The sequence below is a fragment of the Nomascus leucogenys genome, chromosome 10, assembly GCF_006542625.1.
Source record: "Nomascus leucogenys isolate Asia chromosome 10, Asia_NLE_v1, whole genome shotgun sequence".
Classification (NCBI taxonomy): Eukaryota; Metazoa; Chordata; class Mammalia; order Primates; family Hylobatidae; genus Nomascus; species Nomascus leucogenys.
This window is the reverse complement of record NC_044390.1, coordinates 97,477,807-97,495,668: the sequence shown is the minus strand read 5'-3', so window position 1 is coordinate 97,495,668 and position 17,862 is coordinate 97,477,807. Positions and strand designations below refer to the sequence as shown.

Here is a 17,862-nt window from a genome sequence, read left to right as displayed (position 1 = left end):
TGACTAGCCACAAAAATCCATAAATAAAGATTAACACCTCAAATTAATATTTTCCAGTCGTATGATTAGACTTCCTTATATTCCTTAATGCTAGGACAACCTTAAGCAACTTCTACCATTGAAATATTTGTCTCTGGCCTCCTTTTGAAGGTCACACTGTTCTGTGTTTCTTGTCTTCTCATGCTTAGAAATCAAACAGGTTTATAGTCCTTTGGGTATATACCCAGTAAAGGGATGGCTGGGTCAAATGGTATTTCTAGTTCTAGATCCTTAAGGAATTGCCACACTGACTTCCACAATGGTTGAACTAGTTTACAGTCCCACCAACAGTGTAAAAGTGTTCCTATTTCTCCACATCCTCTCCAGCACCTGTTGTTTCCTGACTTTTTAATGATGGCCATTCTAACTGGTGTGAGATGGTATCTCACTGTGGTTTTGATTTGCATTTCTCTGATGGCCAGTGATGACTATAAAGACACATGCACATGTATGTTTATTGCGGCACTATTCACAATAGCAAAGACTTGGAACCAACCCAAATGTCCAACCAACAATAGACTGGACTAAGAAAATGTGGCACATATACGCCATGGAATACTATGCAGCCATAAAAAAGGATGAGTTCATGTCCTTTGTAGGGACATGGATGAAGCTGGAAACCATCATTCTCAGCAAACTATCGCAAGGACAAAAAACCAAACACCACATGTTCTCACTCATAGGTGGGAATTGAACAATGAGAACTCATGGACACAGGAAGGGGAACATCACACTCCGGGGACTGTTGTGAGGTGGGGGGAGGGGGGAGGGACAGCATTAGGCGATATACCTCATGCTAAATGACGAGTTAATGGGTGCAGCAAAACAACACGGCACATGGATACATATGTAACAAACCTGCACATTGTACACATGTACCCTAAAACCTAAAGTATAATAATAATAAAAAAAAAAAGAAATCAAACAGGTTAAGGAACCTGGGCTACTTGCCCAGAACAATGTTAACAACAGTTATTAGCTCTAAGAACTAAAAGGAAAATAAAATGGTTTTCATTCATAATATGTTAATGAGGCTAAATCCAGAATGAGACCATGTGCCACAAAGGTAAGACAAATAACTTGAGTGATCTGCATTAGTTTAAATTACAGTTCCAGGGACTTGCGTATTGTCATTAAAGCTTACACTCATCACATTTGTAAGCAATGTTTAAAGGTGTTCCCGGGATTTACAATAATTCATTAATTTTAAGCCTTCTCTTTGCAAATGTTCCTGAGAATTCCTATAAATATGTAGATATAAAAAACTACAATTACCAACTTCACAACACCACAGACTTCTTAGTCTGTGCTTCCTTATAAGCTGTGGATACCTGTTCTCATACTACAAATATTGGAGGTGGCAGCATTTCCTTAAAAAATTTTACTCTGACATTAGAGTTCATAAGAGACACTAATTGAGCCATTTTTTTTTTTTTTTTTTTTTTTTTTTTTTGATACGGAGTCTCACTCTGTTGCCCAGGCTGGAGTGCAGTGGCGTGATCTCGGCTCACTGCAACCTCCGCCTCTCAGGTTCAAGTGATTCTCCTGCCTCAGCCTCCCGGCACCACACCTGGCTAATTTTGTATTTTTAGTAGAGATGGGGTTTCACCATGGTGGTCAGGCTAATTTAGCTTTTATGAATGGAATTGTATGCATTTTTAAAAATTAAATGAAAAGAAAACGCACATACTTTCAGTAAAACAAGAATTACAGTTATTCAAATAAGGTGACAATCATATCAATTTTATTTTATAACAAATAGCAACATGTCCCAGTTCCAAAACAAAATAAATAGTAATGTTAATATAGAGATTTACTAATGGCCTTTTTTGTTAAAGAGTCTTAAAATGTTTCTTTGGACAATTAAAAAATTTTCAATCTTTTTTTTACTCCCATACAACCTAGCGCCCCTGCCAAATAAAAATTAAGCATATTTTCTCCTGTATCTTGTGTACAGGTTATATAATAGTACCTTTTATCTTTAAGATATGAGATGAAACCCTACCTATGATTGTCGTGAGCATCCTACTTTATGCCTCTTATCTCCTTTAAATTCAAAATAGGTATTTCAAAAATAAAGTTAATATAGGTTTATAAGTAGGATTTGCTCACTCCTGAAAGTACTTTTAAGTAAATCTCCATATTTCAAATACTCTCTGAGAGTCTGTTTTATACTACAAAGTATCTTATCCACATTTCTTCAAAATAAACAAAAAAAAATCCTCCAAAATATCTATGAGAAACAAACAAGAAGATAAAATATAAAATCTTAATTTTTACCTATAAAATAAGGAAGCCAGTGAATAGCAATGCTAGAAATAGAATGCTAGATCTCCTAATTCCCTTCCCAAGTTTCATCCAGAAAGATAACGGTTAAAAAAAAGTAAATAAAAGCTTAAAAAAATCCCAAAGTTATTTCAAAAGGAAAAAGCGGCTGCATCTTCTTCTGCAGGTTAGAGGTAGTAAAGGCGGTTTGACAGTGACAGATTTGGCTCTCTGTGAATACTCTGGCCAACAAGAAAAGCCAGCTTGTGCGCATACTGGCAAGGAGCAGGAACACGAATGACACCCTTTAGTGGAAGGAAAAAAAGGTTCTATTACTCTAGATTTAGCCTCTTTCAATTGCAAATCTCAGAAGGAAAAAAAGGTTCTATTACTCTAGATTTAGCCTCTTTCAATTGCAAATCTCAGTATTAACCCTAAAAGCCTTTTAAACCACAGCTATTTCATTTTGAAAAGTGAATCTCTTTTATTTGCTAAACATCAACAAGTAGAAACACTTACTGGCCAGTTGTAATAGATGTGACACAGCTTGTAAGTCAAGCGCTGTATGTGGTCTGGCTTTAGGCCGCTGTTGTCATAGATGACGTTGTAATGTGTGGGAGAAACACTACCACTTCTCACAGACTGGCTCACAATAAAAAAATCATACCTGGAATTACAGAAAACACATGGATGTACTGAAAACTAAAATTAGGACGATTCCAGTTTCTTACAGTGAAAAGCTCTGTACTACTCTTCACTGTAAGTTACTGCAGTAACCTCATCCCTTCTCACGCTGTAACGTGCTTCCTTGAAGTCCAGGAGCGTGTTATTCATGAACCATTCGGGACTGCTTATGTGTGAAAGATGTTGATCATAAATATTATGATTTTGATTTTAAACATCTGTCATGATGCCTCCCAGCAGAACCAAGCATTTGATATGGGTGCTAATAACTATGGCATACTTGGCTAGTTCCTGTTTTCCACCCCCACACCTGAACCATGTGACTGAGCCTTCAGACTCTGGAAGCACAACCTGTGGGGGCAGTGAGTGGGTCGAGCTTCAGGGACAGTTACTCCCCAAACTGCTCTTACCACGGAACCTTTTCCCCTCTTGCTGTTCCCATTGTTATTTAACAAAAATATAATTCATTTTAATCCCCAGGAATTTAATGCAAATCTTTAAGTGGAAGGGAACATGAAAGAATATAAACTAGTATGGGACCAAATGGAAGAACAAAAATCAAGTATAGCCATCCATTGGGAATCGGTTCCAGGACCTCCTGAGGATACCAAAATCCTCGGATGCCCAGGTCCCTAATAAAAAATAATGTTGTCTTTCTATAACCTCCCATATACTTGAAAGTATCGTCTTTAGATTATAATACCTAATACAATGCAAATGCTATATAAATAGTTGTTTTACTGTATTGTTTAAGGAATAATGACAAGAAAAAGTCTGTACATGCTCAGTACAGACTTTTTTTCCAAGTATTTTTGATCCGAGGTTGGTTGAATCCATGGTTGTAGGGCCTACAGATAAAGAGAGCTGCCTGTAGTACAAATATGAAGGAATACACATCAGTTTTTTTTTTTCATTTTCTTGGTACCAATAAAATATCAATCCAGAGATATTGTAATTTGACCCAATAAAAATTTAAGGAAATTAACCCTGCGATTTATTATGCCCATCAAAACTAGCAAAATTAGGAAAGCAGAACTGATCTACAACAGATGGTACAGCTACTTTTTCAAAGAATGAGGAGTTTAAAAATGTTAAATGACTTGTTCAGAAAGAACAGAGAAATCACGCCAGGGCTGGAATCCAAGCCTGGCTTCCCAGCTTAGGCACAAACCATTTGCAGTGCTGATTACAGATGACTTTGGTGCTCATTAAGAGCGGGCTTCTCAGTTGCAACAAAAGCAAAAATTGACAAATGGGATCTAATTAAACTAAAGAGTTTCTGCACAGCAAGAGAAACTATCATCAGAGTGAACAGACAACCTGCAGAATGGGAGAAAATTTTTGCAATCTACCCATCTGACAAAAGTCTAATATCCAGAATCTACAAGGAGCTTAAGCAAATTTACAAGAAAAAAAAAAAAAACAAACATTAAAAAGTGGGCAAAGGGCAAGAACAGACACTTCTCAAAAGAAGAAATTTATGTGTCCAAGAAACATGCACAAAAAAGCTCACCATCACTGATCATTAGAGAAATGCAAATCAGAACCACAATGAGATACCATCTCACACCAGTCAGAATAGCTATTATTAAAAAGTCAAGAAACAACAGATGACAAGGCTGAGGAGAAATAGGAACGCTTTTACACTGTTGGTGGGTTAGTTCAACCATTGTGGAAGACAGTGCGGCAATTCCTCAAAGATCTAGAACCAGAAATACCATTTGACCCAGCAATCCCATTACTGGGTATATACCCAAAGAAATATAAATCATTCTATTATAAAGATACATGCACATATATGTTCATGCAGCACTATTCACAATAGCAAAGACATGGAATCAACTCAAATGCCCACTAATGAGAGACCAGATAAAGAAAATGTGGTATATATACACCATGGAATACTATGCAGCCATATGAAGGAACAAGATCATGCTCTTTGCAGCGACATGGATGAAGCTGGAAGCCGTTATCCTCAGCAAACTAACGCGGGAACAGAAAACCTAACACTGCATGTTCTCACTTATAAGCAGAAGTTGAACAATGAACAGTGAGAACACATGAGCATGGAGGGGAATGACACACACTGGGGCCTGGTGTGGGGTAAGGGGAAGGAAGAGCATCAGGATAAATAGCTAATGCATGTGGGGCTTAATACCTAGGTGATGGTTGGTAAGTGCAGTAAACCACCATGACACTATGTAACAAACCTGCATGTCCTGCACGTGTGTCTCAGAACTTAAAATAAAACTAAAAAAAAAAAAAAAAAAGAGTGGGCTTCTTCAGGTGTCTGAATAGCATCAGCAGTTGCTACATTTTAATAATATCTAGTGAAAACTCATGACGTTTTTTATACTTCATAATTCAACTGGGATTTTACCCAATTTGTTTTAAGTTACTGTCTTCAGGCCAATGTCACATCTGGGCTTTGGCATTCGGAGTAGTAGCAATGTTGGAAAGCATCAGGGGTTGTTTTGAATATGGTGAAAGAGAATCCTGCAGAAATGAATTTGCTGTGTTAACATCTTAGCCTTCTTTTGTCTTTCTAGCCCATTTTTCCCCAATAGGTTAGAATTCTTCTGAGCCAATGCCATAACATCTGTCTGAGAAAAAGACAGAAATCCAAGATAATGTATTTCAAAATAAAAATTTCTCTCCACTGTCAGATAACACAGCAGACTAGATAAGACTAAACTCTGTATTGCTATTATCATTTTCCACCCAAAGTCACTATAGTATTGCCTCATTTACCCAAGGTTCACACAGGAAAATGTTCCACATGTCAACTTTGCACATAGGCCGAGACTTTATCCTCTTAAAGTCGCCTTCTTCACAAAGGTTCCAAAGCACCTACATATAAAACAGAAGTCCTCCCAATGATTCGCTCTCCTGAGGAGAGTGTTAACTTAGAATGACTCATGGGTTGCCATCACAAACGTGCTCACTGCACTAACCACACCACATGCAAAAGGGTTTTTGAGGAACTCACCACAAATGGAACAAGTTTCGGCTGGGAGTGGTGGCTCACACCTGTAATCCCAGCACTTTAGGAGGCTGAGGTGAGCGGACCACTGGAGGCCAAGAGTTTGAGACCAGCCTGGCCATCATGGTGAAACCTCGCCTTTACTAAAAATACAAAAATTAGCTCAGCATGGTGGTGCATGCCTGTAATCCTGGCTATTCAGGAGCCTAGGGCATGGGAATTCCTTGAACCCAGGAGGCGGAGGTTACCGTGAGCCGAGATTGTGCTACTGCACTCCAGCCTGGGGAACACAGCGACTCTGTCCCAAAAAAAGGAGTCAAGTTTCCCGACTTTCTCACTGAATCCTCCTGTGCTACTAAGGCCATTTCCCTGTGCCTGCCAGTGCCCGCTGTAAGCTCCAGCTGGCATTCTGCTTTTCTTGCGGTTGGTGAGTGCAGCTCGGCTTAGAAGCCACTTTTCTCATAAGCACCTCTGTCTCGGATAAAACTTCTTGACCTTTAGACAACTAAGTGTATTATAAATCTAAACGTTTTTTACCAGAAAACAATCTGTGGATAGGTTACGTATGTAAAAAATATAAAAGCAATCTACAGAAGCAATTCTTAATCTCCAGATGTGTAGTCAATAGCACAGAAAATAATCCCCTTCCCCCCAACGAAAAACTGTACTTGGAAACCTCTCTTCAGACACTAGGAAACCATGGGCTTTATTAATTATGTTTGACCAAAGTAGTTGAAAAAATTAATGTTTATAAAAAATATAAGAACAAAAGTAAAATGTATTAAAATTGGTAAAGCATAGGGGCCACCACCAAGGAGAAAGCAACCTTCAGCTCTACACACGGAACTTACCATTCTGGTCTGGTAACCTCCACATCAATAACTGTTCCAGGAAGTGGATTCTGAAGTCTTCCTCCAGACTGAGCAAAAAATCTGGCGTTCACTCTTTTCTTCACCACAATTACCGTTAGTCTAGGGCTTAAAAATGATGATGAATGTAACTACATTTAGCCAGTCATATGTTCAGGGCACTCATTCATTCAGGTGTTCATATGCTCCATTTAAAAAGGAACACACCCCTCCTGGGGCGTATCATCTGTCCAGGTTGTGGAGAAGGATCAGGATCTTAACTCTTGGCAGGAGTAAAGACCAAGGATAAACGGTGAGAGGGAAACCAAATGGCACATATGTCCTGTGACACGCGGTCATGTAGATGGCTTATCCATAGACCAAACACATTACATACCTATCACACCAAAATGTTAAATCCAGCATGTCTTCAAAATTCACAATTTATAACAGTCTTCAGTGGGCATTTTCTACTGTGCAGAAAATATAATATTAACCCTAAAATCTTTAATAAGTAAGTGGATTTAAGTAGCGCTTTTCAAAATTACTGTTTCACAATATATCAGGGGATACACACAGACACACACTCATACATACATACTACATATTCATATACCTTTTTCAGGAGGAGTAACTTCATTTTCATATTAGTGTTTCACTGGAGTCTCAAATGACATTTTGTGCAGACCCTAGGACCGCCCCACATTCCCTGGCCTACCACATGTCAGTTGCACCCATACTAGAGGCTGCCCTTTTTAGCCATCCATCCCCACCTGGATTCTTCAGGCGGCTCTCCTGTGTCAAGGTTCATCAGGCTTCTTGGCCTGGACACATCTGTGCACTATATCAGCTGTCCGTCCCGGCAGATCCCCGGCCCTTCTGCCCTCCCTCTGACCCTGCTGAGAGCAGCCCTGCACTTGCACTCTGTGGTCTGCTTGCGTACCTTTCACATCCTTTTCCACCCCCTCCTCCAGGCTCACGTCAAATCCTTCTGAAGCAGCCACACTTGTACACACATAATCCACGTAGTTAATCCATGAATTAGAACAGGTAGCAATTTAGAACAGCACTGCCAGGTAGTAAGCACTAGATAAACATGAGTATTAGCACCTCCATCTCTTAAGAGGACAGATAGACTTGATTTCCAACGCTGGGAAGCAGAGGGTTTTATACAGTATGGACCTAGCAATGTCTGACTCGGCAATTTTGCTGTTGTTTTTCACTGAAAATTAAATAGGGCAAGAAACTCAATGAGAGTACTTTAGTAAGCAGAGGACATCTTCAGAAATGTCCCTATCTGCCTACGTAGACCACTGCTGCCCAGCAACTGCCCGCGCTGATAGCTCTGAATATAACAAAGCCACAATGAATGTGTTGAAAACATGTGCAGCCCTCTGTTTCAAATGCCTCTGCCACTTACAGAGATTAAGCTCAGCATAGGGCCTTGTTGGAAAGTGATGACTATCTAGGACCTCATGATAGCATCTAAAACAAGTATCAGTCTTGGGAACAGAAGGACATAAGGTGGATAACGTGAATCCTATAACATCACGAGAAACAATTTAGCAAATAGAGCAACAAAAACAGGTCACAAATATGCTGGCATGACTTTCTGATTTGTTCTTGTATCAAACACTCTAAATCAGCTGCCCTGTGATAGGTCGCTATAAAAGCTTAAAAGCAACATTTCAATTTGAAAGCAAACATTGTGGTTCTAATGATAACTACTATACAAACATTTAAGTCCCAACTTTGCAGTTTTTAAAAGTGAAGAATAATTCTCAGATATTTTACCTTTACGTACAACTTGAAGGTTTTTCCCAGAAGAACTATCTACCATGTATTGAATACTTACTGGATTACTGTGTGAAGTGCATTACGCATATTTTCATTTACTCCTTGCAACGCCTCAGTTAACTGTTCCCTTCTTCTACAAATGAAGGTAAAGCTGGGATTAACCGAACTCTGATTTTAAGACATATTGCTTTTTACCACTGATCTCTACTGCCACAGTTCACAGTGTGCAGTCTACTTCACGCAACAGTGCGCCAAGTGTCAGCCCAAGCAGTCGACTTAGGTTCTCCTTCCCTGCAACACTGTGTTCCCATTCGCTGATGGAGCTGGGCAGGTGCACCCACCAGCTGCACCAGGCTCCACTCTGCACACTCAGGACGACTGTCCACAGGTACTCATTCACTAGGGTGGCAACCTCCTTTTCAAGAGCCGTTTCTGCCAGTCCTTCTGGGAATCAAACCCAAAGGACCCTAAGAAACAGAGATGACCCAGCAAGGCCCAGAGTGTGTACTCCTAGTAGCCCTACAATTCAGCTCAAGGGAATGTGACGAACTTGCACTATGACCTCTATTCATCATTTCTTGACAATTTCCTTCACTTCAGGTATGAGGAAACGACAATGCAGACTAGAAAACACTGTGTGCTCAAGTAGTAAATCACAGGAAAAAAAGAGGAGGAAAGAAGCAGTCCAAGTGAGATCCTCCTTTACTGCCTGCCGCACACACCACAGCACACCTCCCCACACAGAAAGGCCAAGTCAGACAGCAGCATACAATAAGGCTTCTAAAGCCTGAAAACAAAAAAGTGTCATTATTTGACAAAATATAAGCATTCAGAGTCTTAAGGGAATAGGAAAGAACATTAACTTTCATTTCCAAAATATTAAAAAAATGCATGGTCTTTTAATCTGAAACACAACTATTTCAAAAAAGATAAAAACACTCCTGACTTTCTCTGAGACCTTCATGGCATCACATCTCATTTTAAGAAATGTCTGGGGTAAACACTTATTGTGTGGGGCCTTTTAGCATTGGCCAAAGATGACTCTGAAGCCGCTTAGTAGAAATAAGGAATGAGCCCTTGGTGCTTGCCCTTTTCCTACACACCAGGTAAAATCAAGCCCCAGATGTGGCCAGTGGCTTTCAGAATCCCTCCTTTCTATAATGATACAAAATGCTAAAATACAAGAATAATGGGTGTGTAATATGTATGTGCAAGCACACAAAACAGTGTGCAAGATCTCCCAAATATCCTGAAAAGTTCAATCTTTAAATCTGTAATGTATTATGCACTTAGCCCTTAACACAACAGTCCCTGATTTCAAATCACTCACAGATCTGATAAAGAGGACTAGTTAACGTAACTGGTTAGAACATCTCTCTCGCGATGGTACACATTTTATTGACTCATAATGGCACTGACGGAAATGTCTGTAGGAGAGCAGAGGAAGACAAAAATCAACACGGCTTTCAAAGGAAAACAAGTGCAGCATCTGGATACCATCCTCGGCTGTCCACATCGCTTAAACGGACACAGTAGAGACTGGGGATTGTGGCTCACGCCTGTCATCCCAGCACTTTAGGAGGCCAAGGTGGGTGCATGACCTGAGGATGGGAGTTCGAGACCAGCTTGGCAAACATGGTGAAATCCCATCTCTACTAAAAATACATAAATTAGCTGAGTGTGGTGGTGCACGCCTGTCATCCCAGCTACTCAGGAGGCTGGGGCAGGAGAATCGCTTGAACCTGGGAGGCGGAGGTTGCAGTGAGCCGAGATTGTGCCACTGCATTCCAGCCTGGGCAACAGAGCGAGACTCTGTCTCAAAAAAAAAAAAAAAAAAAAAGGGAGAAAGTAGAACCACCCCCTGCCCCATGAGACCAGATTCTTGCCAATCACCTTACTGATCAAACACTAGTCAAGTCCACAAGGAAATGAAACAAGTATTCAGTAAGCTAACTGTCAGGAATACTTATTTCAATAATGAATCCTGTGGACGCCTTTGGATGTACAGAATTATCAGATACTTGCACTCCAAGGCCTTAGGTAAGAAAGAAGGCTGATCGATGATTGGTAATGGTGTCTTACTGTCCTATTCTGTGAAGGAATGACCCTCTATACTACCCCTCAACACAGCCTTCTTGTGAAAAATTTCCAATAGAAACTTCCCTCTGCCCTTCCCATCACCTCAAAGGCCCTACTGTCCCCATCAAGTTAGGTTCTCCCCTATCCTTTCATCTTGTGATGCTAATTTCAAAGATACAAAGGTGCAGTTTTATAAAAAGAAAATGCTTTACAATTTGCATGCTTACTTGTAACCTCTACCAATGGATTTTAGACAATCCAAAAACTGCGGCACTTCGTAGTTCACCAGTGTTTTGAGTTGGCCGTCTCCTACGCCATCACGGTACACGATGATCCGGCTGGGCATGTACTCATTGCAGCTATTCCAAGCCCTCAGAGCCGCTGAAACAGGCCGGAGAAGTTTTACGTCAGTTCTTGCCTACAACACAACTAGTCTGTTCTTCCCAAATTCTGGGCACTTCAGTAACACAGTTCAGGGTAATTTCTGGAAGACCCCAGTTTAGACAGCAGAATGGCAACCCCACAGGAGACTAACCTTGCAGGCAGACTTTGAGCCCATCTACCAGCTCCTGTCCTCTATCCTGAAATATGCAGCGTGAGAACCAGCTATTCAGAGAAAAACACAGCTAGAATAAGAATGCAATTGTCTTATCAATTTTTCCTTTCTGAATTATTCTATATTTATTTCACTCTTAGCAATCTGTCATCTTTGTAACTGCCTTAAAGACATCTGTTAACATCTCCAAATACTTTATAAAACCTTACACAGAAGGAGCAGGATACAAGAGATCCTGTATCAGCATCACAAACTGTGTCTGTTTTCATTACCAATCAATACCATGATTCCAGCTGCTAAGGAGAAAATAGAATTTAGCTATCATACCCAGAGGCGCTGTCCAGGTTTATTACACCGAAATACACACAGAAGCACATTCATGGCTGTGCTCTTGAGAAACTATTCATTGTAAGTTTCACTCTTCTAAAAGATAACCCTTCAGCTTCATCCGTTACCTCTAGCAAACTAGTGCAGGAACAGAAAGCCAAATACCACCTGTTTTCACTTACAAGTGGGAGCTAAATGATGAGAACTCATGGATGCAAAGAGGATAACAAGAGACACCAGGGCCTACTTGAGGGTGGGAGGTGGGAGGAGGCAGAGAAGCAGAAAAAAATAACTACTGGGTACTAGGCTTAGTACCTGAGTGATGAAATAATCTGAACCACAAACCCCATGACACGAGTTTACCTATGTAACAAACCTGCACATGCACCCCCAAAACTAAAAGTTAAAAATGATAAAAGACCTTGAAACATATCCATTACTAATGTCAACAACTAATATACCTTCAATTTTCATGTATTACTATTCTTGGCAATTCCCTTAGTTCCAAGAAAAGCACTGAAAAATAATGTTATTATGTTGAAATACAAGTGACTGGGTAAACTGAAGTTGTTTTTCTACATGAAAATGTGAAACTACATTTCAGTGGCCAGTAAATATTAAACAAATACACTTTTAGAGAGAGTCACATTTAACAAGATGTACTTGCCAATACATATGATAAAAAAAAAAAATCTGAAATGCAGTTTGACGAATACAGGATGAAAGTCATTCAAGAGCTAGGGTAGGTCATTATTTTTCTTTCCTAAATTCATTGCTGTATATAATTGAGAAACTGGAAGGATAACAACGAAGAATGAACACTACTCCTGAACCACCAGACCCCTGCTTTATGTCCTCACTGCCACCCACAGTAGTCCAGTCTCACTCACCGGGTCATCCCTTCATTGATGCTGGCAACAAATCCTGCGATTGACCTCCGCCCAGCTGTCGTGTCATGGTAGCAATCGATGCCAACGATCATCACAAGCTTCAGCTTCAACACAAATGTGGTAATTTTAGATACAATGGAGTACCAGCAACATTTAAAAAGTAAATCCATGTTCTTAAATACCAATTTTAAAACTGCATCTACCAATTAAATCAAACTCACGGGGACGTCCACCCTCCAGAGCTCTCCTCCCATCTTGCAATTCATCTGTAGGGCAATCTTTGTAGCAATGGCCATGATAGTTTGCTGTTTACCTAAGGTTCGGGCCACCACACACTGACTTGGGGTAGGGCAATCTGTACACAGGTATTTTTTAATAGCATCATATTTGTCCTTCCGATTACTTGACAACAGACAGACAACCTGAAAACAAAGTGCCCTCGTTACAAAGAATTAGGAGACAGATGATTAAGAGTAAGGGAGAGGACAGGAAACTAAACTCACCTGTGAAGTATCAATGTCAAGAACATGATCATTTATTTTACTATTCACTTCAGCCACACAGCTAATCAGTAGGACATTAACAAATACTGCTCATCATGTTCAACTAAATGATAAGTGCGCGTGAAGGAAATAAATCATGTTACGCAAACTACGAGTCAAAACTGAATACTGTTTAAACTTGAGAACTTAAATATGCTCTATGTAACCAGCGCAGAAAAATTTAGAGACAGAGAACAAGGTAATACAAGTTAGTGATAAGTGACAGGTAGACAGATTAAAGATTTTCCACAGTCTTAATTTACTCATGATTCACCTACAATTGTAACTTGTAAGCTTTAAAGCTCTGGATTGAGAATCTTATCAAACTATGAACTTCCACAGGAGGTCCATGGACAATTTTGGGGACAAAACAGAGTGCCTGATCTAAATGTACCCCTGCCCCAATTCTGGGCATCCAAGTTTAACTTTCTGGAGTTTGTTTTGTTTTGTTTTTGAGATGGAGTTTTGCTCTTGTTGCCCAGGCTGGAGTGCAGTGGCATGATCTCGGCTCACTGCAACCTCCACCTCCCAGGTTCAACTGATTCTCCTGCCTCAGCCCCCAGAGTAGCTGGGACTACAGGTGTGTGCCACCACGCCTGGCTAATTTTTGTATTTTTAATAGAGAGGGGGTTTCACCGTGTTGGCCAAGATGTTCTCAATCTCCTGACTTGTGATTGCCCACCTCGGCCTCCCAAAGTGCTGGGATTACAGGCGTGAGCCACTGCGCCCGGCCTGAATCCAGCTTTCAACTCATTGCCATGTTCTCCAATTTATATTCCCAGATTATTCTCTTCCCTTTCTATAGTGCCCAGCAAAATAATTTTCCCACCTTGGGTGTTTCCATGACCCAGATAACATAATAGCTATCTGCCTGTGGGATCTAAAGTGTGACATGAAGGGCTAAAATAATGAACATCTGAACATTAGAGGAAGCCAATTCATTTCTCAGGCTTACAGCAACACAGATGTATTGTTTATCACTAAATCTGTCTTTGCCAACTCACTGCAATGTGGCTGTACGAAAACTCAACGGGGCAGAAGAAACTCATCCTAGCACTCGATACTCCACGACGTGCTGCTGTCTTCAGAATGTTTCCTGTGAACTAGAAATGTACCTTCAACTTGTTTTTAAAATAGCCAAGGATATAAATGCCTAATAATCAGTGAAATCGCTGAACTAATTATTATTCACATGCATGTCATTTTTCCCTTCCTACTTTACAATTATAATCACATAATAGTAGAACCTATCATAATTTTCCTTACCACTTACATCTTAATCTCATATTGTTGTTCTATCTTTTGCAAGTTCCATGTTCCCTCAGCAGATCTGTGGCAATTTTAGACTACAGGTATAAAAAGCAATAGGAATTGACTGAACTTCTATGTGACACCCACTACAGTCCCAGGCTACTATGACCTTTCTATGTCAGTTTTCTAACAATAACCAACCAACTCTGCTAAAAATAAGGAGCGCTGAAGTACTTGTCTTGGACCCCAACAAAATAGATGGAATATTCAAACTGGACAAGTTGAGAGAACCTGAATAAAAGGACTACTTATAAGACACCCTCCCCCACACCCAGGGGCTCATGGCAGCAAGAGCAGGGCAGGGAATGGTTATGGGAACAGGGCATGGGGGTGTAGAGTGCAAAGAAAGCTCTTCAGGGGTCATGGTCTTTGGCTCGGCTGTGCTTTCACTTCTGCAAAGTAAATGTCTGAGCCCTACTCTCTTTCTTCCACTGTGGACCAGGAAGTCTTGAGGCCACAATTCCAAGTTCTTGGACAAAGACTGAATGCAAAGGAGATTCTAGACCAAATGTGATTAAGACTTGGACAACTCCGGAGTTCCCGGACAATGAGCCTGGCTCTATTTTGCTACATTAGCCTGGATGTGTGGACTTAAAAAGAAAACTATGGCACTGCTCATGTTTATAAAGGCTACATTCTAGATGCAAACTAAAAACAATAACCACATCAATCTTGACAGAATTTCAGGGTGGGAGGAGTGTTAGAGAAGAAATATAACTTAGAAAGCTTCCAAGTTGAAAACTTTGCTGGAAAACACAAAGGCAAGTTTGAGAAAAGTGTGTCAGAAGTGTGTGCAGGGGTGTGTGCATGAGAGAGAGGATGAGCAGGATGGCGGCCTGACCACGCCTAAAGCGCTACCATGGTGAACAAGGCCAGGCTGTAGTCGTACAACGTGCTGGTGCCTGGAATACAGAAGGCCCCGTTCTCAGCGCTGGGGACACGACAGGAACGAGGCAGATGGCCTTGCACTAGAGAGCAGTGTGCCAGAGTGACGGACAGTTTCTAACCAACAATTTATAGAAAGCTGGACTAACAGTAAAGTCAAGACATACCTGACAGCCTAAAAAACTAGCTTGAGAAAGGGGGGGTAATTTTCCCCTGAATAATTCAAAACACTGATGGGATTGGGAAAATGAAGAGTTAACTCAGACACGCTGAGTTTGAGGAGCTGATTGGCAGCAGCAGCAACAGTGATTAACATGTCCTGGGCTACTAGGGAGGGGCCGGGCATGACAATGCCATTAAACTTCAGAAGTGCTGTGAGGGTTCACTACTATTATTACTACCATCTTAATTTGTTCAGAAAAGGAGATAAAGCCAGAAGCACTTGATGAGGATCAGGCAAATGGCTGAGCCGGGATGTGAACCCAGGGGGTTGATTTCAGAGTTTGCCCTCTTAATAACTGCGCTACAGAGTACAACAAAAACGAAACCACAACACACACTGGCTGCACGTCCCCACAATTTCAGATCACCAATGAAAACCACCCGTCATTAAGTGGCTGCCATCACCTAATGTCCCCGTCTCCAGTTCCTAACCCTCTGTACCTCCCATACACCCACGCTAGGCAGTGAGACTCTGGCAAACAGGCATATGGGCTCTTCAGGACTCAGTCCTCCCCTCCCGAGTCATCACTCGCTCACCTGGATGGGTGGGTCAAGCGCACACAACAACAACACGTTTGCAGATAAAAGGGGAAAGAGCTTAGGAGAGTGGTTGCATCCGTATCCCGACCCCTCGGGGTGACGTGGATGCAGGCGGAAGCTGACAAGCTGCTGAGTGTCACTCAGGGCTCCCTGCTCTCTGCGACCCTACTCTTCCCATACCTGACACTAGGGCTGTCCGGGGAGCTTCCACGTAATTACGCAATCGTACGTCTACGTGTGCCAAACGACAGCTGATTTTTACTTTTGTGCTTTTCTGTATTTTCCAAATTTTCCAGACTAAGTAAAGCCTTTGGATCTGAATAAGTTGAAGATGGCTTTGTTTTTCTCCACCCCTTCCTCACCTTTTGCAGTGTGTAAACCAAGCTCCTAGGTATACAACTAAAGCCAGCATTAGCTTAGCTACTTTATGGTTACAAAACATATTTTGTGCCTAGTTTGAGAACCTATTAACATTTGAAAAAAGAACTCCAAGTTCCAAAATGTACAAATGCCCCCTTCGAAAAAGCTCTTTCACCGACAACTGCCTATATGTCAATTAGTTACTTACTATCTGGGTGTCTGCTGTGACCTTTTGCTGTAAGACTCTTAAGTAGGCTTCAGTTCTATCATCCACTTCAATCCTAGAATGAAAGTACACAATCCAACATTCAGACAAAGTAACGACAAACGGACCATGCATAAACACTTTCCTGTGTAACACGAAACATTTCTGTATAAAACATGAAATCAAACACCGAGACTAGCCATTCATGCCAAGGGCTGTTTCTAATACAAACAAGAGCAGTATTTTAAGCACGCAGGTTTCAGAAACTGTCCTACTTGGTTGATTCTCCCATCCATTCTTAGTTATTAAAATATATTTCTGTTTATCTGCATTACAGGGAGCCACATCAAATCTTTCAATTAAGATAACGTAGTTTGTATTTTTAATAGTTCCATCGCTTTTGAGTTCCCACCCCCGCCAAATGACTGCTAAGCAATTTTCAGAGCAGAAATGATTAACTTACATTATTGCTTTTTTCATTTGCATGCCCATGGCTGGTGTAACTTTAAATAGATTTTGTATCAATGAATTGGCTGCTTCATAATTTCTTCGCGTATAGATCAACAGCCAGTTATCTAGTGGCTTAACACTAATTAATGGTGCACCTCTTGTCTCTTTGGACCAATCTGCAAATTGTGGATTGTAATCAAACTAGAAGAGAGTTCAGACACACTGTAAATTCCATTGTAAGTTCTCAGTGATCAAGCCAAAAAGTCTTCAATAATTCCACCACGGCACATTTTGAAACTTAGTGTACCACTCTTATGCTTGAATTAAAGTGGCAGAGAAAATGCCCTCAATAGCGGCAGACTCTAAAACATATCCAAAGGACGATGGCCATTTTACTTAAAATACACTCATACTGACAGCTGCCACTCAAATGCTTACTTGGACCAGGTACTTCTCTAAGTGCTTTAGTCGCATTCTCCTTAATCTTTTAAAAAATCTTACAAGCACAGCTACTCTTTTCTTCATAATGAAAATATTAAAAAAATAAGGCTTTGAGAGTAAAGCGACTTGACTGAGGTGTTATATGCCGCAAGCAAGCTACAAAAACATCTGACAGCAAGACAGAAAGTGAAATAAACACGAGGCACAGCCCCCGAGTGCTGGTCGTCACAGGGAGCAGCCCGGTGTCTTCCGCGTGTCCTGGCCACCTCCCTGACTGGCCTCATGCAGGGGATAGCGTAAACAATGCAACCAGAATATTAAACTACATTGTGAGATCACTGTTCACAGGACATTTCAAAGGCAGGAAGGACAACATTTTCTAAAAAAAAAAAAAAAAAAAAAAAAAATTAAAAATGTTGGCACTTTACAGTGCTTTAA

At 40.8% G+C, this 17,862-nt stretch overlaps 1 protein-coding gene across 1 annotated transcript in view; it reads right to left on the bottom strand.

Moving 5' to 3' along the window:
* Positions 1 to 1,462: 1,462 nt before the first annotated feature.
* The window catches only part of PIWIL1 (piwi like RNA-mediated gene silencing 1), a 34,952-nt gene continuing 18,552 nt past the window's right edge, over positions 1,463 to 17,862 (bottom strand). Inside the window, exons 13-21 of the mRNA XM_030821678.1 lie at positions 16,997 to 17,184; positions 16,537 to 16,609; positions 12,690 to 12,890; positions 12,469 to 12,572; positions 11,231 to 11,301; positions 10,923 to 11,076; positions 6,823 to 6,948; positions 2,824 to 2,971; positions 1,463 to 2,609 (exon numbers count right to left, since the gene is read on the bottom strand). Coding sequence (XP_030677538.1) covers positions 2,493 to 2,609; positions 2,824 to 2,971; positions 6,823 to 6,948; positions 10,923 to 11,076; positions 11,231 to 11,301; positions 12,469 to 12,572; positions 12,690 to 12,890; positions 16,537 to 16,609; positions 16,997 to 17,184 — 1,182 coding nt within the window. The 3' untranslated portion in view covers positions 1,463 to 2,492. The remainder of the gene's footprint in view (positions 2,610 to 2,823; positions 2,972 to 6,822; positions 6,949 to 10,922; positions 11,077 to 11,230; positions 11,302 to 12,468; positions 12,573 to 12,689; positions 12,891 to 16,536; positions 16,610 to 16,996; positions 17,185 to 17,862) is intronic.